The sequence below is a fragment of the Carcharodon carcharias genome, chromosome 15 (assembly GCF_017639515.1).
Source record: "Carcharodon carcharias isolate sCarCar2 chromosome 15, sCarCar2.pri, whole genome shotgun sequence".
NCBI lineage: Eukaryota > Metazoa > Chordata > Chondrichthyes > Lamniformes > Lamnidae > Carcharodon > Carcharodon carcharias.
In genome coordinates, this window is record NC_054481.1 from 90,514,774 (window position 1) to 90,537,313 (window position 22,540).

At 44.9% G+C, this 22,540-nt stretch overlaps 1 protein-coding gene across 5 annotated transcripts in view; it reads left to right on the forward strand.

Annotated features, from left to right (window-relative positions):
- sh2d5 (SH2 domain containing 5) overlaps positions 1 to 22,540 on the forward strand; it is a 100,741-nt gene that overhangs the window by 54,869 nt on the left and 23,332 nt on the right. For 4 of the 5 annotated variants that reach the window (XM_041205643.1, XM_041205644.1, XM_041205646.1 and 1 more), the window contains 3 exons: positions 3,849 to 3,932; positions 5,018 to 5,183; positions 21,159 to 21,267. In XM_041205643.1, coding sequence (XP_041061577.1) covers positions 3,849 to 3,932; positions 5,018 to 5,183; positions 21,159 to 21,267 — 359 coding nt within the window. The remainder of the gene's footprint in view (positions 1 to 3,848; positions 3,933 to 5,017; positions 5,184 to 21,158; positions 21,268 to 22,540) is intronic. The other variant, XM_041205645.1, reaches the window with a different exon arrangement.

Consider the following 22,540-nt stretch of genomic DNA (forward strand, 5'->3'; position numbering starts at 1 on the left):
CTTTCTTGGACTCGAACTCAAGTTCTGTCGAAGGGTCATGAGGACTCGAAACGTCAACTCTTTTCTTCTCCGCCGATGCTGCCAGACCTGCTGAGTTTTTCCAGGTAATTCTGTTTTTGTTTTGGATTTCCAGCATCCGCAGTTTTCTTGTTTTTATCTCTGTGTTTAATTGACTGCCACTGCTCTTCAAGAAATGCCTACCTCCTTGAAGAAGTTCTGTTCCTCTCTGCGACAAGATTTCCGTATCTCTCTGTTGTCTTGCTCACCTTCGTTGCTTTCCATTTCCCTCCTAGTGTTTGACAAGGTGTTTACTAAAACCCGCTTTCACAGCCATATCTCCTTTCTCAGTGACTGTCTCCGTCTCCGACTTACCCCACGTGGATTTCAACTGAAATTCCACCCCTCATGTTTCGAACCCACCCAGGATTACAGGTATCTCCGGGACATAAAACGTTTCTCGGACTGCTGTTCCCGTCACATTCTGAAATCCACACTCAGTGCCATGCGCCTCCATATGAACACACTCGACCTCTCCCTCCAGCAGCACCGCCGTACCCTTTCTCAAAGCTGCGCGTGCCCCCAGTTTCATTTTATCCTTCGGCTCATCCGACGCCTCAACAAGAAACTTTTTCTCGTTCTCTCAAGTGCTAAGGAACGCAAGCTCCAACAACTCATCGACACCAACACCCATCTAGGACCCTCCACCCCTGCCTGTCCCTCCGTCCCCACCCTTTCTTCCAATCCCAACCCCAGCCGTGTATTCACTATACCCCCTGACCTTCCCCTCTCCGATGCTGAACGTTCAGTGATCAGCAAAGGACTTAGTTTCATACCCTTACGCCCTCACCTCAATGAATTTCGGGCTCGGCATGATACTGAACTCTTCTTCCGCCGTCTTCGTCTCCGGGCTCACTTCTTTGGGCAGGAGTCCTCTCCCAGTTCAACGGATCCTTTTACCCATCTCCAATATTCTCCCTCCACCTGGACCCCTCCCTCTGGATTCTTACCTTCTCTCGATCTTTTCATTGAGAACTGTCGGCGCGACATTAGTCGTCTCAATTTCTCTGCTCCTCTCACCCATTCTAACCTGTCTCTCTCTGAACTTACTGCACTCCATTCTCTCAGGTCCAACCCTGACATTGTCATCAAACCTGCTGACAAGGGTGGTGCTGTTGTTGTCTGGCGCACTGACCTCTACCTCGCGGAGGCTGAGCGTCAACTCGCAGACACTTCCTCCTACCTCTCCCTGGACCATGACCCCACCACTGAACATCAAGCCATTGTTTCCAGGACTGTCACTGACCTCATCTCCTCTGGGGATCTCCCTCCCACAGCTTCCAACCTGATAGTCGCCCAACCTCGGACGGCCCTCTTCTATCTCCTACCCAAAATCCACAAACAGAACTGCCCCGGTAGACCGATCGTCTCAGCTTGCTCCTGCCCCACAGAACTCATTTCTCGTTATCTTGACTCCTTTCTCTCTCCCCTTGTCCAGTCCCTTCCCACCTACGTCCGTGATTCCTCTGACACCTTACGTCACATCAACAATTTCCAGTTCCCTGGCCCCAACCGCTTCCTCTTCACCATGGACGTCCAATCCCTCTACACCTCCATCCCCCACCAGGATGGTCTGAGGGCCCTTAGCTTCTTCCTCGAACAGAGGCCCGAACAATCCCCATCCACCACTACTCTCCTCTGTCTGGCTGAACTTGTTCTCACGCTGAACAATTTCTCCTTCAACTCCTCTCACTTCCTCCAAATAAAAGGTGTGGCTATGGGTACCCGCATGGGCCCCAGCTATGCCTGTCTCTTTATGGGGTATGTGGAACATTCCTTGTTGCAGTCCTACTCCGGCCCCCTTCCACAACTCTTTCTCCGGTACATCGATGATTACTTCGGTGCCGCTTCATGCTCTCGTCGGGACTTGGAAAAATTTATTAATTTTGCTTCCAATCTCCACCCCTCCATCATTTTCACGTGGTCCATCTCTGACACTTCCCTTCCCTTCCTTGACCTCTCTGTCTCAATCTCTGGTGATAGACTGTCCACCAATATCCATTACAAACCCACCGACTCCCACAGCTATCTCGACTACAGCTCCTCACACCCCGCATCCTGTAAGGACTCCATCCCATTCTCTCAGTTCCTTCGCCTCCGTCGCATCTGTTCCGATGATGCTACATTCGAAAACAGTTCCTCTGACATGTCCTCATTCTTCCTTAACCGAGGTTTTCCACCCATGTTCGTTGACAGGGCCATCAACCGTGTCCGGCCCATCTCCCACGCATCCGCCCTCACGCCTTCTCCTCCCTCCCAGAAACATGATAGGGTCCCCCTTGTCCTCACTTATCACCCCACCAGCCTCCGCATTCAAAGGATCATCCTCCGCCATTTCCGCCAACTCCAGCATGATGCCACCACCAAACACATCTTCCCTTCACCCCCCTTATCGGCATTCCGTAGGGATCGCTCCCTCCGGGACACCCTGGTCCACTTCTCCATCACCCCCTACTCCTCAACCCCCTCCTATGGCACAACCCCATGCCCACGCAAAAGATGCAACACCTGCTCCTTCACTTCCTCTCTCCTCACCGTCCAAGGACCCAAACACTCCTTTCAAGTGAAGCAGCATTTCACTTGCATTTCCCCCAACTTAGTCTGTTGAATTCGTTGCTCCCAATGTGGTCTCCTCTACATTGGAGAGGCCGAGCGTGGACTGGGCGACCGCTTTGCGGGGCGCCTGCGGTCTGTCCGCGGGGATGACCCGGGCCTCCCTGTCGCTTGCCATTTTGGCGCTCCGCCCTGCTCTCTTGCCCACATGTCTGTCCTTGGCTTGCTGCATTGTTCCAGTGAAGCCCGGCGCGGGCTGGGGGAGGCAGCGCCTCATCTTCCGACTGGGGACTTTGCGGCCTTCCGGACTGAATGTTGAATTCAACAACTTTGGGTCGTGGGCTCCCTTCCCCGTCCCCACCCCCTTTCTGTTTCCCCCTTCCTTTTTTTTCCAATAAATTATAAAGATTTTCCTTTTCCCACCTATTTCCATTATAAAAAAAAACCCCACTAGAGCTATACCTTGAGTGCCCTACCATCCATTCTTAATTAGCACATTCGTTTAGATAATATCACCAACTTTAACTTTAACACCTATGTGTTCTATTGTACTATTGTCGTTGACATCTTTTGATGATCTGCTTCTATCACTGCTTGTTTGTCCCTACAACCACACCCCCCCCACCTCCACCTCTCTGTCTCTCTATCTCTCCGCCCCCCACACACACACCTTAAACCAGCTTATATTTCAACTCTTTCTTGGACTCGAACTCAAGTTCTGTCGAAGGGTCATGAGGACTCGAAACGTCAACTCTTTTCTTCTCCGCCGATGCTGCCAGACCTGCTGAGTTTTTCCAGGTAATTCTGTTTTTGTTTTGGATTTCCAGCATCCGCAGTTTTTTTGTTTTTATCTAAAATAATGAAGTAACCTATTTCAAAGGTATTGAAAATATCATAAGATTTACTTTGTTGAGTATGTATTAAACATATAGTAATAGTTTATCGTCAACTGCTATACACATATTTAGAATTCCTCATAGGACAGATGATTCATTCCCAATTGCTCTTAGGCAGAGTGAGCACTCTGGGTTCCTAATTTCCAACAGGACTGGCTAGATTTCGGCTCACAGTTTCATTCCTCCTGTATGATGAGATAACTGCTCTACAGGAGCACAACCCCTAAACAACAACAGAGCAGTCACCCCACCTCCTGCACTGTAATTGAGAAACAACATAAGTTTTCTGGTAAACATTTAAACTTTCCAAATTCATGTGCAAATATAATCTACTACTTGCAGGATACTGAGGAAACCATTAAAAGTGAAAACTATGGGTGCTGCACCAGTAAAACAGCTGCACCTGATTCCACAAGTGGTTTTAAGGTATGTGTCACAAAAAGTTGTGAATAATTTTTCATCTGAAGCTTGCCTTTCACATATGACTCACTTGAAAGAGGCATCACGACAAGGCATTGGTTTCAGCCCACACATTTTTCTTAACGCTTATATTAACATCAAATTTGCATTTGATCTTATTGCTGCTTTCAGTAGCTCTTATGAACATCTTACTTACTAATTAATGCAATTAATTGGTAGCAATAGATGTAAATTACATTTTCCTATCCTGGTCCTGCCAACTGATCTGGGAGGTGGTAGCATCCAGCAGGGCTAGAACAACTAATTTAATGTAATTTTCAGAGGAATGAATCTCCAATGTGCCCTAACTTTTAGAATGTAAAGTACACTGCGCTTTATGATCATAGGTCATGCATAGCTCCTAAATAAAGGACTTGTATGATTCCTCCCACATCTGAGCTGCAACAAGGATATTCTCATGGGACAAAATGGGTTACTCTCAGGGTAATTTCAGCCACATCTAATCTCTCTTGTAAACTCATGGGGCATAACAAGAGAATCCTGTTGTAATGTCGATCTTGCTTCTCTTCCATCCTTATTCTCCAGCCCCCTTTCCCCTCCTTTCCTTAAGTGCTTTTGAAGAAGGAGCCTTGACACTTTAACATGTCAGAGGTTGACTGTAAGCTACAGAAAGATAATGAGTGTTCGTGTAAACTATTCCCAGCACTGAATTCACACAAAGTTGGGTCAATTCTGAGCGATTGTAAACAATATGTTTTTAGGCTCCAGACTTACTTCCCAATTTATGTGGTTTAGTAATCTATGTTATTCATCTGCACACACAAAATTAATTTGGATATTAATTCCCTGTAGAAAAAACAGGACATGGTTGCTAAAGATGGTTATTGGCAATAATTTCTGGATTCTCAGAAATGAATCCAAGTACCCTGAACAGGTTAAAAATGTCACTGTAAAGTTCTTCATCAAATTCATTCTTGCTGTAATCTACTAATCTTACTATCAAAATGTGGAAGAAGGGGTTCCTGGAATGACTCCCCCCTCCACTCAATAAAAAGTAGATTGAATTAATGCCTACTTGATTATATTTTTAGACCCAGTCAAAAGAATTGGATCCATTTGAAAAATCACTCGAAGACTGTTCATTCTCTTCACTAACGTTAGTGCGAAAGAAAGCCATACGCAACAAAGGGATCAGGTCAGGAGCTTACAGGAGTTCTACCTTCAAAAGACAATTTCAGCAAGCACTAGCAGATGGCTGTGAGTATGAAGCATTTTGCATTTTACAAGAACTGGGTGTTGGACAGTTAAAGGTCGGAGCATTGAGTAGAATTTTGGTTATTTTCTTTAGTATCTGTTACAGACAATGTAATTTTATTTACGCCCAGTTAAAGTTTACCCTGAAGCTACATTATTAGTTGAGATAGCATTTTGCAGAACATTGCTATTTCTACAAAGAAATCAGAATATACAGATCCTTATAATTTTTTAAGCATATTTTTTCTATTTGATGTTTGTACATGTTCCTCTTGACAAGATAGCTGTAGGTAAAAAAAAATGGCTCTTCAGACCACCTTAGCTCATTTAGCCTTTTCCATGTTACATAGGGTCACCACAATACTGGTTGATGACCTTCATATCAACCATTGTATTTTGGATTTAGTGGGTGGCTTAACAGTTGGATGCCCTTCCTGCCATTAACCCTCCCCATTTACCCAGTCTGGGGACCGGCAATGATACACACTGGCTTGCCTGCAACAGTGGCCTGCTCCTTTTGTAGCCAACAACTCTTGGAGTGGGTCTTGTACCCAGGGCACAGAGACAGGTGAGCTGCACACTGAGCCACTCCAGCTCCCCCTTAACTCATTCATACAGAAAGGCCCTAAACAGAATCATAGAATCCAACTGTCTTTTTATCCAACCTGCAAGCCCATTCCATATGTTGGTTGCTCTATAGGTGAAGAAGAATTTCCTGTTATCAATCCTAAATTGCCTTTTATTAGTTTGAACCCTAGATCCCTTGTACTGTTGTCATGGTTCAGTTTTGAAGTAATGTTCTGGATTTACCTCTTCTACAGCTTCTACTATATTATATATACTGATATATATATATATTAGTATACTTCTAAATACTATGATTGTTCAGTTATCTATCCTTCTTAACATCATAAGAACTTCTATTTATTTGTTTTAGTGGAGTGTGGGTGATAAATGTGCCAAGATTATGGTCACTTTATATTGATTATTTCACTGCTGAAAGGAGCATGCCTAGGTGGATTACTTATACTGTTGAGATCAAGGTGCCAGCAATAATGGCATAGCTATCTAAATAACGTGATTTTGGAGTCCTGTTATTTTTTGATTAATTTAATTACATTTGAGGAGGTATCTCAGACTTTTCCAGTTATGTGGAGCAGAAGTTCCTTTGCCCTATCCAATAAATGAGAGAATACTTACAGCCTACCCAGGTGTTAAAAATAATTAATGTGATGATCTTCCCATATTTACGAGTTGTTTTATTTACATTTGTATCACACCTTAAGAAAGAGCAGTAGTTAAGGTGAATTACTCAAAAGTAGTCCTATGCAATCAGCCTGCAAACTCTGCTTTAGCCTAAAAGAGAAAGAAAGTTTGAGTCAGATTTCTGAAGAAGATGCCTTGGTATCTTTTGAAGTCTATTTTAACTGACAAGTTTGTAGTCAAAACTGAATTCAAGAATGATATTTTGCTAGCTTCCTGCACCACTATATTGGCAAAGGTTTACAAAGGACTCAGAATCACAGAATTGTTAGGCTGCAGAAGGAGGTCATTCAGCCCATCGTGTCTGCACCAGCTTTCCAAATGAGCATTATGACTTAATGCCATTCTTCTGCTTTTTCCCCATACCGTTGCATTGTTCCTATTCAAATAATCATACAATGACCTCTTGAATGCCTCGATTGGACCTGTCTTCACCACATTTCTCACATCATTTTTGCTTCTTTTGCAAGTCACTTTAAATCTGTGCCCCCTCGTTCTTGATCCTTTTACAAGCATGAGCAGTTTCTCCCTATCTACTCTATCCGGCCCCCTCATGATTTTGAACAGCTCTATCAAATCTCCTCTTAGCCTTCTCCTGTCCAAGGAGAACAGTCCCAATCTCTACAATCTATCTTCATAACTGAGGTTTCTCATTCCTGGAACCATTCTTGTAAGCCTCTTCTGCACTCTCTCCAATGTGTTCACATCCTTCCTATAGTGTGGCACCCACAACTGCACACATTACTCCAGTTGAGGTCTAACTAGTGTCCTATACAAACTCAGCATATTATTTAAATGGAGAAAGACGGCAGAAGGCTGCAGCACAGAAGGATTTGGGAGCCCTTGTGCATGAATCCCAAAAAGCTAACATACAGGTTCATCAGGTAATAGGAAAGGCAAACGGAATGTTGGCCTTTATTTCAAAGGGAATGGAGTATAAAAATAAGGAATAAGGAAAATAAGAAAATAAGGCACTATACAAGGCACTAGTTAGGCCACACCTAGAATACTGTGAACAATTTTGGTCCCTTATCTAAGGAAAGATACACTGGCATTGGAAGCAGTCCAGTGAAGGTTCACGAGGTTGATCCCAGGTATGGAGGGATTTTCTTATGAGGAGAGGTTGAGTAGGTTGGGCCTGTACTCATTGGAGTTTAGAAGAACGAGAGGCGACCTTATTGAAACATTTAGATTCTTAGGGGGCTTGACAGGGTAGATGCTAAGAGGTTGTTTCCCCTTGTGGGAAAGTCTAAGACCAGAGGGCATAATCTGAGAGTAAGGGGGCACCCATTTAAAACAGAAATGAGGAGGGATTTCTTCTCTCAGAGGGTAGTCAATCTGTGGAATTCTCTACCACAGAGGGCTGTAGAGGCTGGGTCGTTAAGTATTTTCAAGGCTGAGATCGACAGATTTTCAATCAGTAAGGGAATCAAGGGCTATGGAGAAAAGCAGGAAAGTGGAGTTGAGAATTATCAGATCAACCATGATTTTATTGAATGGCGGAGCAGACTCGATGGGCCGAATGGCCTACTTCTGCTCCTACTTCTTATGGTCTTACGGTCTTATAGCATAACTTCCTTGCTCTTGTACTCTACGCCCCTATTAATAAAGCCCAGGATACTATATGCTTTATTACCGGCTCTCTCCACCGGTCCTACCACCTTTTAATGATCTAAACACATATACACCCAGGTCCCTCTGCTCCTGCATCCCCTTAAGAATTGAACCCCTTGTTTTATATTGTGGCTCCATGTTCTTCCTACCAATATGCATCACCACACACTTCTCCATTTTGAAGTTCATCTGCCATCTGTCCGCTCCACCAACTTGTCTATATCCTTTTGAAGGTCTATACCATCCTCCTCACAGTTTACAATGCTTCCAAGTTTTGTATCATTGGCAAACTTTGAAATTGTCCCCTGCGCACCAAGATCTAGATCATTAATGTATATCAGGAAAGGCAAGGGTCCCAATACTTGGGAACTCCACTATAAACCTTCCTCCAGCCTGAAAAATATCCATTGTTTCCTATTACTCAGCCAATTCTGTATCCATGGTGCTACTGTCCCTTTTATTCCATAAGCCATAACTTTTCTCACAAGACTGTGTGGCAGTGCATCGAATGTGTTTTGAAAGTCCATGTACACCACATCAACTGCATTACCCTCATCAACCCTCTCTGTTACCTCTTCAAAAAGCTCCAGCAAGTTAGTTAAACAAAATTTCCCCTTTAATAATGCATGCTGGCACTTCCTAATCGATCCATATTTTTCCATGTGACTACGAATTCTATCCTGAATAATTGTTTCTAGAAGCTTCCCCACCATTGAAGTTAAACTGACTGGTCTATAATTGCTGGGCTTATCCTTACAACCATTTTTGAAGATGGGCGTAATGTTTACAATTCTCCAGTCCTTTGGCACCTCCCCCTGAGTCTAGGGAAGACTGAAAGGTTATGGCCAGTGCCCCTGCAATTTCCTTCAATATCCTTGGATGCATCTCATCTGGTCCCAGTGCCTTGTCAACTTTAAGTACTGACAGTCTATCCAACATATCCTCCTTATCAATTTTGAACCCTTCTAACGACAGTTTTCTCCTCTATCACCGTAGCCTTGGTAGCATCTGCTTCCTTGGTAAAGCCAGATGCAAAGCATTCATTTATCACCTCAACCACGCCCCCTGCCTCCATGTGTAAATCCTCTTTTTGGTCCCTAATCGGTCGTACTCTTTTTATCACCGTTTTACTATATCTGTGCCTATAGAAGACATTGGGATTCTCTTTTATGTTGGCTGCCAGTCTTTTCTCATAATGCCTCTTCGCTTCTCTAATGTGCTTTTTTACCTCCCCTCTGAGCCTTCTAAATTCAACTTGGTTCTCAATTGTATTTTCTACCTGACACCTGTCATAAGCACACTTTTTTTCTTCTTTATCTCAATTTCTATCTCCTTTTTCATCCAGGGAGCTCTGGATTTGTTTGCCCTACCTTTCTCTTTTGAGAGAATATACCTTGACTGTGCCTGAACCATTTCTTTTTTTGTAGGTAGCCCATTGTTCATCTACAGTTTTTCCTGCCAAACTTTGCTCCCAATCGATCAAGCCCAGCTCCATTCTTTCCCCATTGAAGTTGGCTGTCCCCAGTTAATTATTCTTACTCTGGATTGCCCATTGTCTTTTCTACCTTCATCCTAAACCTTACAATACAATGATCACTGTCTCTTAAATGTTCCCCCACTGACACTTGATCTACTTCGTCCACCTCATTTCCAAGAACCAGGTCCAAGAGTGCATCCTTTCTTGTTGGACTGGACACATACAGCTGTAGAAAGTTCTTCTGAACACAATCTAAGAATGCTTGCCCCTCTCTGCTCTTTACACGACCACTGTCCCAGTCTACATCCAGGTAACTAAAGTCCCCCATTATAACTACACTATAGCGTTTGCATCTCTCTGTAATTTCCCCGCAGATTTGTTCCTCTACATCCTTCTCACTAGTTGGTCTATAGACTACACTGAGCAATGTAATTGCACCCTTTTTGCTCCTTAGCTCTAGCCAAATTGATTCTGCCCTTGAACCTTCTGAGACATCCTTTTTCTCCAGCACTGCAATACTTTACTTAAACAATACCGCCACCCATCCTCCTTCCTCTCCTATCTTTTCTAAACACCTTTTGGCCGGGAATATTTAATACCCAGTTCTGCCCTTTCTTGAGCAAGGTCTTTGTAATTGCCACAACACCACATGGCAATCTGCACCTGTAATTCTCCAATCTTATTTACTATACTCTGTGCAATCACAACATGCTCAGTAACTCTGATTTAGACTTCATTACTCTCTCCTTTACTCCGCCTCCACCTATTAACATACTATTCTTTAGTCTAGTGCTATCTGCCTCTCCCAATATTTTGTGCACCCTGGTATTCCATGCTAATATTTTCTGTGGGTTCCCACACCCCTGCCAAGCTAGTTTAAAGCCCTCCCAACAGCATTAGCAAAACGTGCCACAAGAAACTCAGTCTCAGCTCTGTTCAGGTGCAACCCGTCTGACTTGTACAGGTGCCATCTCCCCCCAGAACCTGTCCCAGAATCTAAAGCCCTCCCTCCTGCACCACCTTTCCAGCCACACATTCATCTGCCTTATCCTCCTGTTTCTGTACTCACTTGTACGTGGCATGGGGAGTAATCCAGAGATTACTACATTTGAGGTCCCGCTTGCTAATTTTCTCCCTAGTTTCCTAAATTTTGATCATAGGACCACATGCCTCTTGCTGCCTATGTCATTGGTACCACTGTAAACCGTGACTTCTATTGTTCACCCTCCCCTAGAAGAATGTCCTGCAGCCACTCAGTGACATCCTTGGCCTTGACACCAGGGAGGCAACATACCTTCTGGAGTCATGTCTATGGCCTTTCCTCTTACTAATGAAGTCCCTATCACTATTGCTGTTCTTTTCTTCTTCCTCTCCTCCTGTACTCATGGTGCCACAAACTTGGCTCTGATTGCACTCCTCTGAGGAACCAGCACCCTCACCAGCTTCCAAATTGGAAAACCGATTTGTGAGTGGGACTCCAGGGAACTCCTGCATTACCTGCCTAATCCTCTTCGACTGCCTGGCAGTCACCCATTCCCTTTCTGCCTCCAGCTGCAGTGTGACCACCTCTCTGAACATGTTAGCTCTCAGCTTTATGGATGTGCCACAGCCCCTGCTTGAGCTCTGAAATCCAGAGCTCAACTTTCTGCAGCTGGCAGTATTTCTTGTAATACTTCAGTTTTATAAAGCTGCTCATCGCAGATTTCTGACCCAAACAATATGAGTTAATACCATGTCCTGGTTAGAGCTTTGAAGTTTCTGTTTTGATTTGAAAGAGAGAACTTTAATTAGAGTACTGTAAACTAACCAACCTGCTTGGTTTTTTTTGTTTGCTTCTGTTAATCTTGCTTTTTAATTAGCTTGATTTGGAGTTCTTAGCCTGAGACACAACATGAGGAGAAGTTTTTTTAAGCTACAAATTCCAGATTTAGGATCCGGAATGCACTGCCTGAAAGTGTGGTTCAGAGGAAGATTCAGTCATCGCTTTCAAAAGGGAATTGGATAAGCAACTGAAGAGAAAAAAATTTCTGATGGGGGTGTGGAGGGGGTAGCAAGTTGCTGGAATGGCTCTCCAGCCTGTCTCCTAAACAACCTGTAAATGCCAAAAATTTAGTGGTATTGGTGCAGACAACACACTCTGTGGTGAGTAAGGTGATATCTTGCATTGTTTATGGTGCACATTGACAATAAATAGCTTCATTATTCACCAGGACTTGCTGGATCCCAACTTAATTTATGTACAAGGTCACAATGAAGCTTATAGGGAGCAAGAAGGGCTTTTCTATGGAAGGGTTTTCATGTTGAGCAAGAGGAAAGGGTTTGAGAAATGCCTGAGTCAGCATTGCCCTTACTTGCCTCCTTTCAGTGCTAAAAAACCTGTATATATCCAACTTTCTTCACAAACTAGTGTTTTGATTTGAAGGATCAGTCTCTTGGCTCTTCCCTTTTCCAGTTCTGTTTGCTCAAACTTCTCCCTTGTATCTCGGTGAACAAAACTACTCATATTGCTAAAGGTGTGGGGCAGAATCTTCCATGCTTGTGGGAAGCAGGCGTGTTTGGCAGTGTGAGTGGACAATATGGTGAGAAGGTCAAAAATCGGTTTCACTACATTGTGAAACCAGTTTGCAATCGTCTGCTCTGCCCATCAATGGTGGGCCACGTTTTCTGCCGTCGGACGTCAGGAACTTCATTGTAACACATCTGCTTATCATAAGCCTAGCTCGCCAGAATCATTATCTCACCCTGGATTATCCAAGCACGTCGGCGTGCATTTCATAACAGCATATATACGAGCACCTGGCAAGTTGCACTTTGAGGAGAACTCAGAGTAACATTGTGCAGCGCTTGCGAGGGTCATCTGCTGGACTTCAAGGTTGAGGTGCTGCGCATTCAGGCGAGGGCACAGGCAAGTCGCTTTTTTCCGGCTGGCTGACAGTGCAGTGCCGGGGCAAGGGCTGCACAGCAATTGAGGTGACCCGAGGGGAGCATAAAGGCTGCACTGCGGCTGAGACGACTTGGCGGGTGGCAAGCGAGCTGCCCTCGGACAGACAGGAGACAGACATTCACAGAGATTATGTGAAGATCTGTGGAGTGTCCTCACTGCATGTCGTCGTCATCATCCTCCTGAATCGAGCGACTATTAGGGCCTCTGCTGCGACTCCATTTCAGAAGCCTTATCACGGAGGGTATTCATTCAGACTGGAGTCAAACATTCACTGATGCAATGTGAGGATCTATGGTGTCTCCTCACTGCATGTCGTGATCATCAACCTCCACGAACCTAGCAGCTATGAGGGCCTCCCGAGCGTGCCTGCCTTGGCTGGCCAGTGCCTCATCGCCATCAGCCTTGCATTTGAGGACCTCCTCACCCTCATCCCCATTGACGTCCTCCTCTTGGGGGAGATGTCCAACTCCTCCATCTCCTGAATTACCTGGAAAAACTCAGCAGGTCTGGCAGCATCGGCGGAGAAGAAAAGAGTTGACGTTTCGAGTCCTCATGAAGGGTCATGAGGACTTGAAACGTCAACTCTTTTCTTCTCCGCCGATGCTGCCAGACCTGCTGAGTTTTTCCAGGTAATTCTGTTTTTGTTTTGGATTTCCAGCATCCGCAGTTTTTTTGTTTTTATTTCCTCCATCTCCTCCTCAGCCAGCTCCTCTCCCCATTGTAAAGGGTGCAGCAGGTGACGACGATACATGTCACCTCTGTGGACTGTATTCCAGGGCTCCACCAGACTAGTCCAGGCATCAGAACATCATTTTCAGCATCCCAGTGGTTTGTTCCACCAAGGTGCGAATTGCAGCATGAGCTTCATTGTGCCTTCACTCTGCTGCAGTCTGAGGCTGCCACACGAGTGTCCTCCGCCACGTGCTCTGTGGGTAGCCTTTGTCCCTGAGGAGCCATCCCTGCAGCCTCTGTGGACCCTGGAAGTCAAAGATCTGAGATCGACTCAGAATGTAGGAGCTCTGGACACTCCCTGGGAACTGAGCGCAGACCTGCAGGATGCACTTGCAGTTGACATAGTTGACCGCCTGTTGCCACAGAGATCTGAGAGCCATGTGAGTGCAGTCGATGGCACCCTGTACCTGTGGGAAATCTGATATCTGTGCAAATCACAGCACCCTTGCATCCTGGCTGAAGAGTCACAGCAAGTCATCGTTGGTTGGCACCTAGCTAGACCCAACGTCTACAGATGCCGCCTTTCATTCCTGCAAATAACTAAGAACCAATGTCGCCAAAGACTGCACATGTCCAAGACTGGTTGGTCAAATCTGCCACCTGCTGCATGACTTGGCTCCATGGGGATAGGGAAGGCATCCACTGCCCGTGGCTTTCCTGGTCCTGGGCAAAATGCACAAAGTTGTGTGCCTTCGTGAAGATGGCATCCATGGCCTCATGGATGCATTTGTGGGTGAAGGTTTGCAACATCCCATGGAGCTCACCTGTGGAACCCTGAAAAGAACCACTGGCATACAAATTGAGCAGTACTGTTACTTTCACAGCCATGGGCAGTGGATGCCTTCCATATCCCCATGGAGCCAAGTCATGCAGCAGGTGGCAGATTTGACCAACCAGTTCCCTGGATATGCGCAGTCTTTGGCGACATTGGCTCTTAGTTATTTGCAGGAATGAAAGGCGGCGTCTGTAGATTTTGGATCTAGCTAGGCGCCAACCAACGATGACTTGCTGTGACTCTTCAGTGGCGTGTGCGGGAGCCCCAGCCGCCCCTTCTTCCAGAGGTTTCTGCTCGTCCCTCTGCCCAGCCAAGCGCTTCCATCACTCTCATCTTCATCGTCTCCGTTTCCTGTAAGCCATAAGGCATACAGCTAGGTCACCAGGCTCCATGCTCCTGACATACTCCTGCAGGATGAAAGAGTGGGTTAGCTTGGGTGTTCTAAGTCTGATGGCTTCTTAATGCATCCCAGAGAATGCTGGCCACCACTTGGATCGCCAGTTTAGTACACTGCATGGCTGCCCAAGACCCCACCCAACTCTGCCCCACTCTCCTGACCGATTGGCGGCAGGTTCGCCCACTGGACTGCATGCTGTGCCCTCCGCTCAGGCATTCTCCTAACTCGGACTGCAAGGCTGCTTGTTAGCCTGAACCATGGGCAAGACTGGACCAACTCTGAATGATAACATTGCAAGAGGCTGTGAACACCTCCACCAGTGACTGCTCCATGGCCAGCTTTAACAATGAGTTTGTAGAACTTGCCCAGTCGTCCAATTGTTCTGCAGTCCGCTAAAATGCTTATTAGTTTCCAGTCTGTGCCCAAGGGGTGATTGGAGCCCAGGGTCATGGACCCTGTCGGCTGTTCCCCAAATGTGCCTGTGAAAGCAAGGAGAGATAATTAGTGCATGGCAGTGGCTTGTGAAATAGGACACATTATTCACAGCTTGGTTGTCTGATGGATGTTGCACGGTTGGATCCTTAGCTGGTAGAGCACCGCTGACCTCACCGTCAGAGCAGGTATGGTCCAGATCTTCACTGGCCAGCTGCATGACTCTCTTTTCAAAGTCCATGAGGACCTTGATTTCAGGCATTCCTCCAATAGTCTGCGACCTCTCCCTCTTGTGCAACATGAATAGAGATGGAGAGCAGGGTGCCTGTCAGGCCAGATGAAAGTATGCCTGGCATGTGTGGGTGGCGAGTGGTCCCATAGTCGGGATGAGGACAATGAAGGTGTGTGTGGGAGAGTGAATGGTGATGTTCCTTGAACTGACAGTGAGTGAGATCCCTATGGATGTGTGGAGGGTTTGTGAGTTGAGGGTGATGAGAAGAGCGACTTACCCTGGCGGAATGGAGGAGATCATTCATCATCTTTTGGCACTGGCTGGCTGTCCTCTTTTGCAGAGCATTGGCACTGACCACCACTGCCGCCACTTCCCATGCTGGATTGGTGGTGTTGCTGCCCCTCCTGCAGCCAGAGGGATAGAGGACATCACAGCGGGCCTCCACGGCATCCAAAAGGCACTCAAGGATCGCGTCACTAAACCAGGGGCTGCAGTCTTCTATACTTTCGGGCCATGTCTTCTTTGCAGCAGTCCTGGGCTGGAAGCACTGGGAGGTGTGCGTGCAGCTGCACTTTAAATATGGCACCCGGCATGATGAAGCGGCAAGGGGACAGTGCGGCAGGCGAATGAGAGCCCACCACCCCCCTCAAAATGGCGTGTTTCCAGGGAATGCATGATTAATGAGGTGGGTTTGGGAATGATATAGCGTGAAAAGCCACCATCGCCTCCGGCAGCTATAACGTTCTTTTATCGCCCGCTATCACACATAGTGCAAATCTGGGATGATTCCACCTGTAGTCTAACCAGAGCACTACACAGCATGACTTTCTCTAATTTACTCCACTGTTCTGGCTGTAAATAAATCCACATTCCATTTGTGTTATTCATTTGCTACTCTGAAATGATTCGACCTGCTGACAGTTAAGTCTACTAAAACCATTAGATCTCTTTCAATTTCATCCTCATTTCACACTATTTTCTCCATTTGTATGAGAAAAAAAGTAATGAAATTTGCCATGGTGTTGCAAGAGATTTCATTTCCACAAATAGGAGATTGATCAGGCAGGTTCTTGCCCTTCTGAATTCATGTTGGCTTACTAGGTTATCATACAGGCAATTCAAGTTTCTGATAATGCATTTTTTTAACCTGAAAATTTTGCCACACAAATTGCTCCATGGTTTCCAGTGCCTGTCCTTTCAACATTCTTTCAAGACGGGCACCATGTTAGCCTGTTTCACATCTACCAGTTTACTTCCATAATATTTGTCAACTCTTTCATAATGACTGTCAGTGTCTCACACCTCTCATCCCTTGCTTCTTCATTGCTGGACTGTTAATGGAATTAGTTAATTAGTATACTAGCTGTCCTAACCTCATTTATTATTTTTAGTCCTGTTAAACATTTTTTATGGTTGTCATCTCTTCTCTGGTCTGCTTACTTTTATACTACTAAAATAACTTTTCACTGTTGTGTTTTGCCTATGGTTATACTTTTATTTCAGATCCTTCTTTGTCCCTCTGATCACCTTTTTAATATGACTCTCTTTGTTTTTATATAGACTTCCTGGCAATGGAATCAGAAATATATCATACTTCAAAATCTAAAATACTCTTAGGAAATCTATTTCATATGAAACTAGATTGACCAAAATACTGTGAATTCAAAGTGACAGATTAGCTGTGTTTTATAAGAGTTCTTTTATCTCTGTAAGGAAAAATTATACACATTACTACTGCCTACGGATATCTACATTTCTGTGGGGATTATCTGCCCAGACATTTCCTGCAATAATGAAGTCACATTTAGTCAGACATCAGTTGAATGAGAAATCTCTCATGTTTTGAGATGTTAATGCAAAATGGTTTGCAGTCTCAAATCTGTGCCAAGCTGACTGAAAGAAAGCAGACAAATTCTTTCTTATGAAAGTTTGGTATCAAAAATGTACAAACCCACCAGAAAGGCCAAAAAAAAATTCCAACATTTATATGCTAAAACAGAGGTTCTCAATTGGGAGTCCATGGCTCCAGGAAGGTTTCAAGGGGTCAGTGAAAACAGACTTCGAGCTCCGGAGCAAAGTGTCTCAGACCGCAGCAACACAGGGATGTCAACTGGTGAACTGAAAATCAACCACTGAGGCAAAGTGACAGTTGCACCCATTGTAAGCAGTTTTGATCTGTGTGGTTTTAATAGTTTTGCCTCGATTAGGTTTTGGAGACCGCCATCTGGCTTCCCAGTGGCCAGTCTGGTTAGATCTGATTTTGTTGGGTGCCTGGCTGTCCAAATGATGCACCCAAGAAGGTCTGCAGATTTATCAGTTGGAAAGTGGTCTTGTGCTGTCTTGCTGTCTCTCTGTCGAACAAAGACACAGCCACATAAGTTTGTTACTGACTTCCCTAGCTCAGCAAGCCTTTTGACCTGATGTCAATCTGAAGGACATCCGATTTTCTGACTCAAACTTATCAACAGAAAACTTGGTTGGCATAACCTACACAAGTGAAATTGCTGTGTCACTCTCTTCCCCTGCTCGTTCAAAGCCAGTGCAACCCAGTAGCATGGGTCAGAACTAGCATTTTCCTGGTGGAACTTGGAACTCCAGAGGAACATATATCTAACTTTAACTGAATGGATTGAGGGAAAATACACAATGGGTAATCATTAACCAGGGTAAATCCAGGCCCTCACCCCCAGAGGGCAGCACTTTTTCCAGAAAGACACTTTGTGAACCATTTCCAACTTCAGACTTGAATCTCTGAAAATTAATTCCAGCTTTTAATTAACCATCCCCCTCCCCTCCCCCTTTGACTAATTTCTGCATGTTTTGGTTTATCATTTCCCCACATTTGATTAACCATTTCCTATTTTGAACTTGATCCCTGCAAGTATTTTTGCACTTTCTGTTAATGATTTTCCACCATTTGCTAATTTTTACAGCTTTTTGGTTTACCTTTTTCATGCTTTTTGGTCCCTAATTTACCTTTTGGATTTAGTCGCTGAACATTATTTTCAACTTTGGGTTAAACATTTCCCACTTTTACTAAATTTTTTGTCAAAGATGCCTTGACGTCTTGACAGAATTGTAACTCAGCACCAGCAACAAGTTTCATTTAAGTAAATGAAACAAAAATTCTAAATATATATGTTTAATTGTACAACTAATTTTTATACAGAAAAATATTTGTACTGTGTTACAGGGTGTATCTGCAATTTTTATAACATGGAAGGGGGCCTTCTGAAATAAAAAAAGGCTGAGAACCCCTGATCTAAATGGTAAATGTGGTTAATAATATGATTGCCTACTTAATGGAAAGAAACTCCTTTATCTGGTATGTCCAAGTCTGCTGTGGAATGGTAGAATAATGCTGATTTTTCAACTTCCTGTTTGTTTACATGTTGTGGCATGAAATGGGGGTTATGTGGAGCTCAGTGCATAACTTACATTCAAGAGCACTTAGTTAAAAGATTAGGGACAATACACCTAATGTTGCCATTCAACTATTGTGCAAATCAGATATTGTACTGTTACTCATGCTCCTGCCAAAGCATTTTATTTGTAAATAAATTCATTTTAGCCTAAGCAAATATGATCTAACATTTTTTTGTCTTTTGAGCTTAGCTTTACTAACACACATTGGTCTCCATTGTTTATTATTATAGAGAAAAAATAATTGCTTAGTCTTGTAGCAAGCTACCTCATTCACAACACAGACATTTATATGTTTCAGGTCATAGGCGGCACAAATCTGCTTGTGGAAACTTTTTATTATGAACACAAATAGTAATTGGAGAGAGCCTGAATTGTAAGGGCTAAAAATTGGTTCATGCCCTACCTGCGTCAGTTCCGAATAGAGGAAGACAACCTGTAAATTTGTTGCTGCCACTTCATTTATGTGATTGTAGCATTGGGCTGCTGCTGGCAGCCTCTGCTCAGCAGGGAGCTCAGTAGTGTTCAGCCAGCACATAGTGCAGCCAACCTTCTGTTCTTAAAGGCAGTCTGTCCTGCTTAAAGGGAAGCTGCACTGAGTAACAGGGGTTTGCTGCTGAACACCTTTGCTGCAATTCTAAACAAAGAAAATGGAACACCAGGGCAGACAGCAGGCTTCAAGGTCACAGATGCAGTGTTGGAGGACTTGGTGGTGGAGGTGGACAGGAGAGATGCCATGGTTCTGCAGGGGTCAGTAGATCACCAGGGAGATCAATTCCTGGTGTCTGGCTCCAAGGATCTAGCAGCAGTGCCACAAGATGATCTTATGTGAATAGTTAAGATCAGTGAATGCATATCCTAACATCTCCTACCCATGCACCACCAGCACCTCACACTGGTCAATGCGCCACAGCTCTATCTTTTACCCATCAGCAGCCACTGGCACAAGACTTACGTTTAACATCCAGACATTCCACCCTCAAACATGTACCTATGCTTTCAGAGCAGCTCTCACTGCCTCCACACACCTATGGCAGGCACATCACCCAAACAGTGCACATTGATATTATTCACTCTCTCCTACAGGACAAGGTGGCACACAGTAGAAAGGAGCAGAGCATAGATGATGGGAACAAGAATGTCTGCATCTCCTCAGCCCTACGGAGGAGCTGGTTCTCCGCATCATGGGCTTTGTGGCAAAGAACCGGGGTATCTGGCATTGCTGAGAACATTCAGGGTGATGGTATATTCCTGTCTTATGTCCCTTCCCAACTCCCCTCATCCAGCTATCTAGAATGATGAGCAAGCAGCTGATGGTGTCACAATGGACCTCTTGCTTTCCACTCCACCTCCCTTCCCTTACCCCAACCTACCCTGCCTTCATACATGCAATAACTGCCACCTGTCCGGCCACAGCACTCCCAGGAGCAGGGGGAAAAGCAACAACACACCACTGAAGAAGATGCACTGTCAGTTGAACAGACACTCATAGGTCAGGTACTGTGATCTTGAAGTTAATAAAGAATTGAGATCAACAAATGTATGAGGGGGCTGCAGCCAGGCCAGGGGTAAAGGATGGTTCTTAAGCTAGCTCACTGGAGAGCGAGGTTGCAGGTGAATTCGCCTGCAAAGGACTCAGATGAAGTAATGGAGTAACATACAGGAGAATTCTGATGGGCATGTACACCTAAAAAGCTGGGTACATTGGCTGGCCTGCCAAGAGGCCTCCTATCACCGTCAAGGAGTACGGAGGTGTCGACCTCCAAATTGACAGAGGGTGTTGTGCAGAGCTTGCCCTCTCTGCCACCTCTGTTCCATCACCTTGTTATGCTGCAGACCCAAAGGCACTGCAGCTGCAGCCCCTATTCCTGTTGCAGCCTTTGTGTGGACAGGTCACCTACTCCCCTGCCCTCCCTTTGAGGATGCAGTGATACTGCCAAATTCAGTAACTCACCACAACACCTCCAAGAACACTCTAGAGTACTTTCAGACAGCTGGAAATAGCAAAGGTTCTTCAAGTTTTCTTTACATGCAAGTTGGGTGTCTGCCTCTTAAAATAACACTAGTGCTGGGCTGCTCTTGCAGTTGAATGCTTGATCTTTGGTGACATGAAACTTGTTGAATGGAGCCACATGGTCCAAATTGAATGGGGGTCTCATCAGCTGGAAGGGCTATGTTATATCAAGATAGAACACATTCAGTTACTTCAGGCACATGCAGAGGATGCCCAGACAAGCAACCTTCTCAAGGTGGTGCTCCATGTAGGCTGTGCCAGACTTGCGTGGTTGTGCAATGTGCACCCCAAGAGGGGGATTGGCTTCAGTTAGCAATGCTACCGATCCAAATTTTGTGCTCTAAATCTCTCTAACTTAGCACTTAATCCGTTTACTTGAAATAGTGTCAGTATAGAAATGAAGTCAGCAGAATCCAATATCCTTCAACGTGGCCTGATTCTCATTAGTGGACTTAGCGCAAAGTCAGAGTTGATAACATGAATTGAACACTCCCCATTCCAGTTCAGTTTGGAGCTCTTCCAACTTGTGCTTTGTTGAATAATTGATTAAAAGGGATGGTTGAAAACTGTTCATTTTTAAAAGCAAGATTAGACTTCAAAAAAGGCATAAATAGTTCAAACAATGTCAGTGCTATGTGTATCTGAAATACTATTTATTTGTTATATTTTCTACAGACAGTTGCAGCTTGGGGGATGAACTCATGGAATCCTGGAGAACACTAGCTCCACTGCAGCATGAAGAAGTATTAATGGACACAGTCTGGGCCAGTGCTGGGATGCCCAGGTTAGTATGTCAGTGACTGTACAATGGTAATTCTCCGAACGATGAACTTTTTTTTAAAAGAAGGCTATCTTTTCCTCAGATGCTCAAGTCGCTATAACATCCATGCATTGTAAACAACAGTTGCAGAAATTATCTCAATGGAATTCATGGCAAAATAAAAAATCCTGCACAAGATCTCTTTGTTACAGTATAAACATAACTAATATTAGTCCCATATTCTGTTCAGACAATTAAGAATACCATGAGGTGAATGAAAATGTAGCTAGGTGAGGAGCTAGCGACCCCTAATTGGACTCCTCTAAGGGGCCATAAACCATGCCTCTTTAAAAACCTGGCCTGACTCCAGGAAAATTGGGGGGGAAGTAGAAGTTACCTATCTCTGCAATGGAGCCGGCCAGGTCGGGAGCACTGGATGTGGGCTTCTGTAAGGAAGCCTGACAGGAAACAGCCACACTCTTAAAAGGCATTCCCAAAAACCGCACGGACCGGGAATGGGATCAGAAGTCCCGGAATTGGGACTTGCCTGCCATTTTTAAAGGGCCCCTGAGTCAACGCGACTCAGTGAAAATGCAGATCCTAATTGTGATGAGAATCATAGATGAAAGCTTCCTTAAAGAGTCTTGATCTCGTACTTGTAGCACTGGTTCTTCTTGCATTCTGTTGCGCTCTGTCAATTTCTAGCCTTTTTGCTCTAGCCTCTTCATCTTCCCTGGCTCTGCCTGCCATCTGTTGCTTTCCTTACCAATTAATAACTTAGATAAATCAAATAGAATTTTTAAAAAATGAAATATGAAAGAAAGTTGGGGATTTATGACATAAATTTATCGCATTCTTTCTTGATTAAGATTGGTAAAAGAATGTCTAAGTTACGGTGTCAACAGGGACACAGTGTAAGGACCATGGCATCCCCTGGAAAGCCTCCCTCCCCCTACCATTGAGGATGGTTAGATGTCAATTCCCCTTGGTCCAAGGTATCATCCCACCAAGTTTGGTTGAGATCGGCCCAAGGACCTTGGAGGAGTTTCCCAAAAAACAGACAGATATTTTGCTTTTATGTCTGGGAAGAGCATCCTGCAGACAGCATCACGGCGAAGCAGTCTGAGAAGAGCGTCCTGCAGTCAACATCATGGCAAAGCAGTCCGGAGAGAGCGTCCTGCAGTCAGCAACGCAGCAAAGCAGTCTGGAGAGAGCGTCCTGCAGTCAGCATCGCGGCGAAGCAGTCCGGGGAGATCGCCCTGCAGTCAGCATCGCGGCAAAGCAGTCCGGAGAGAGC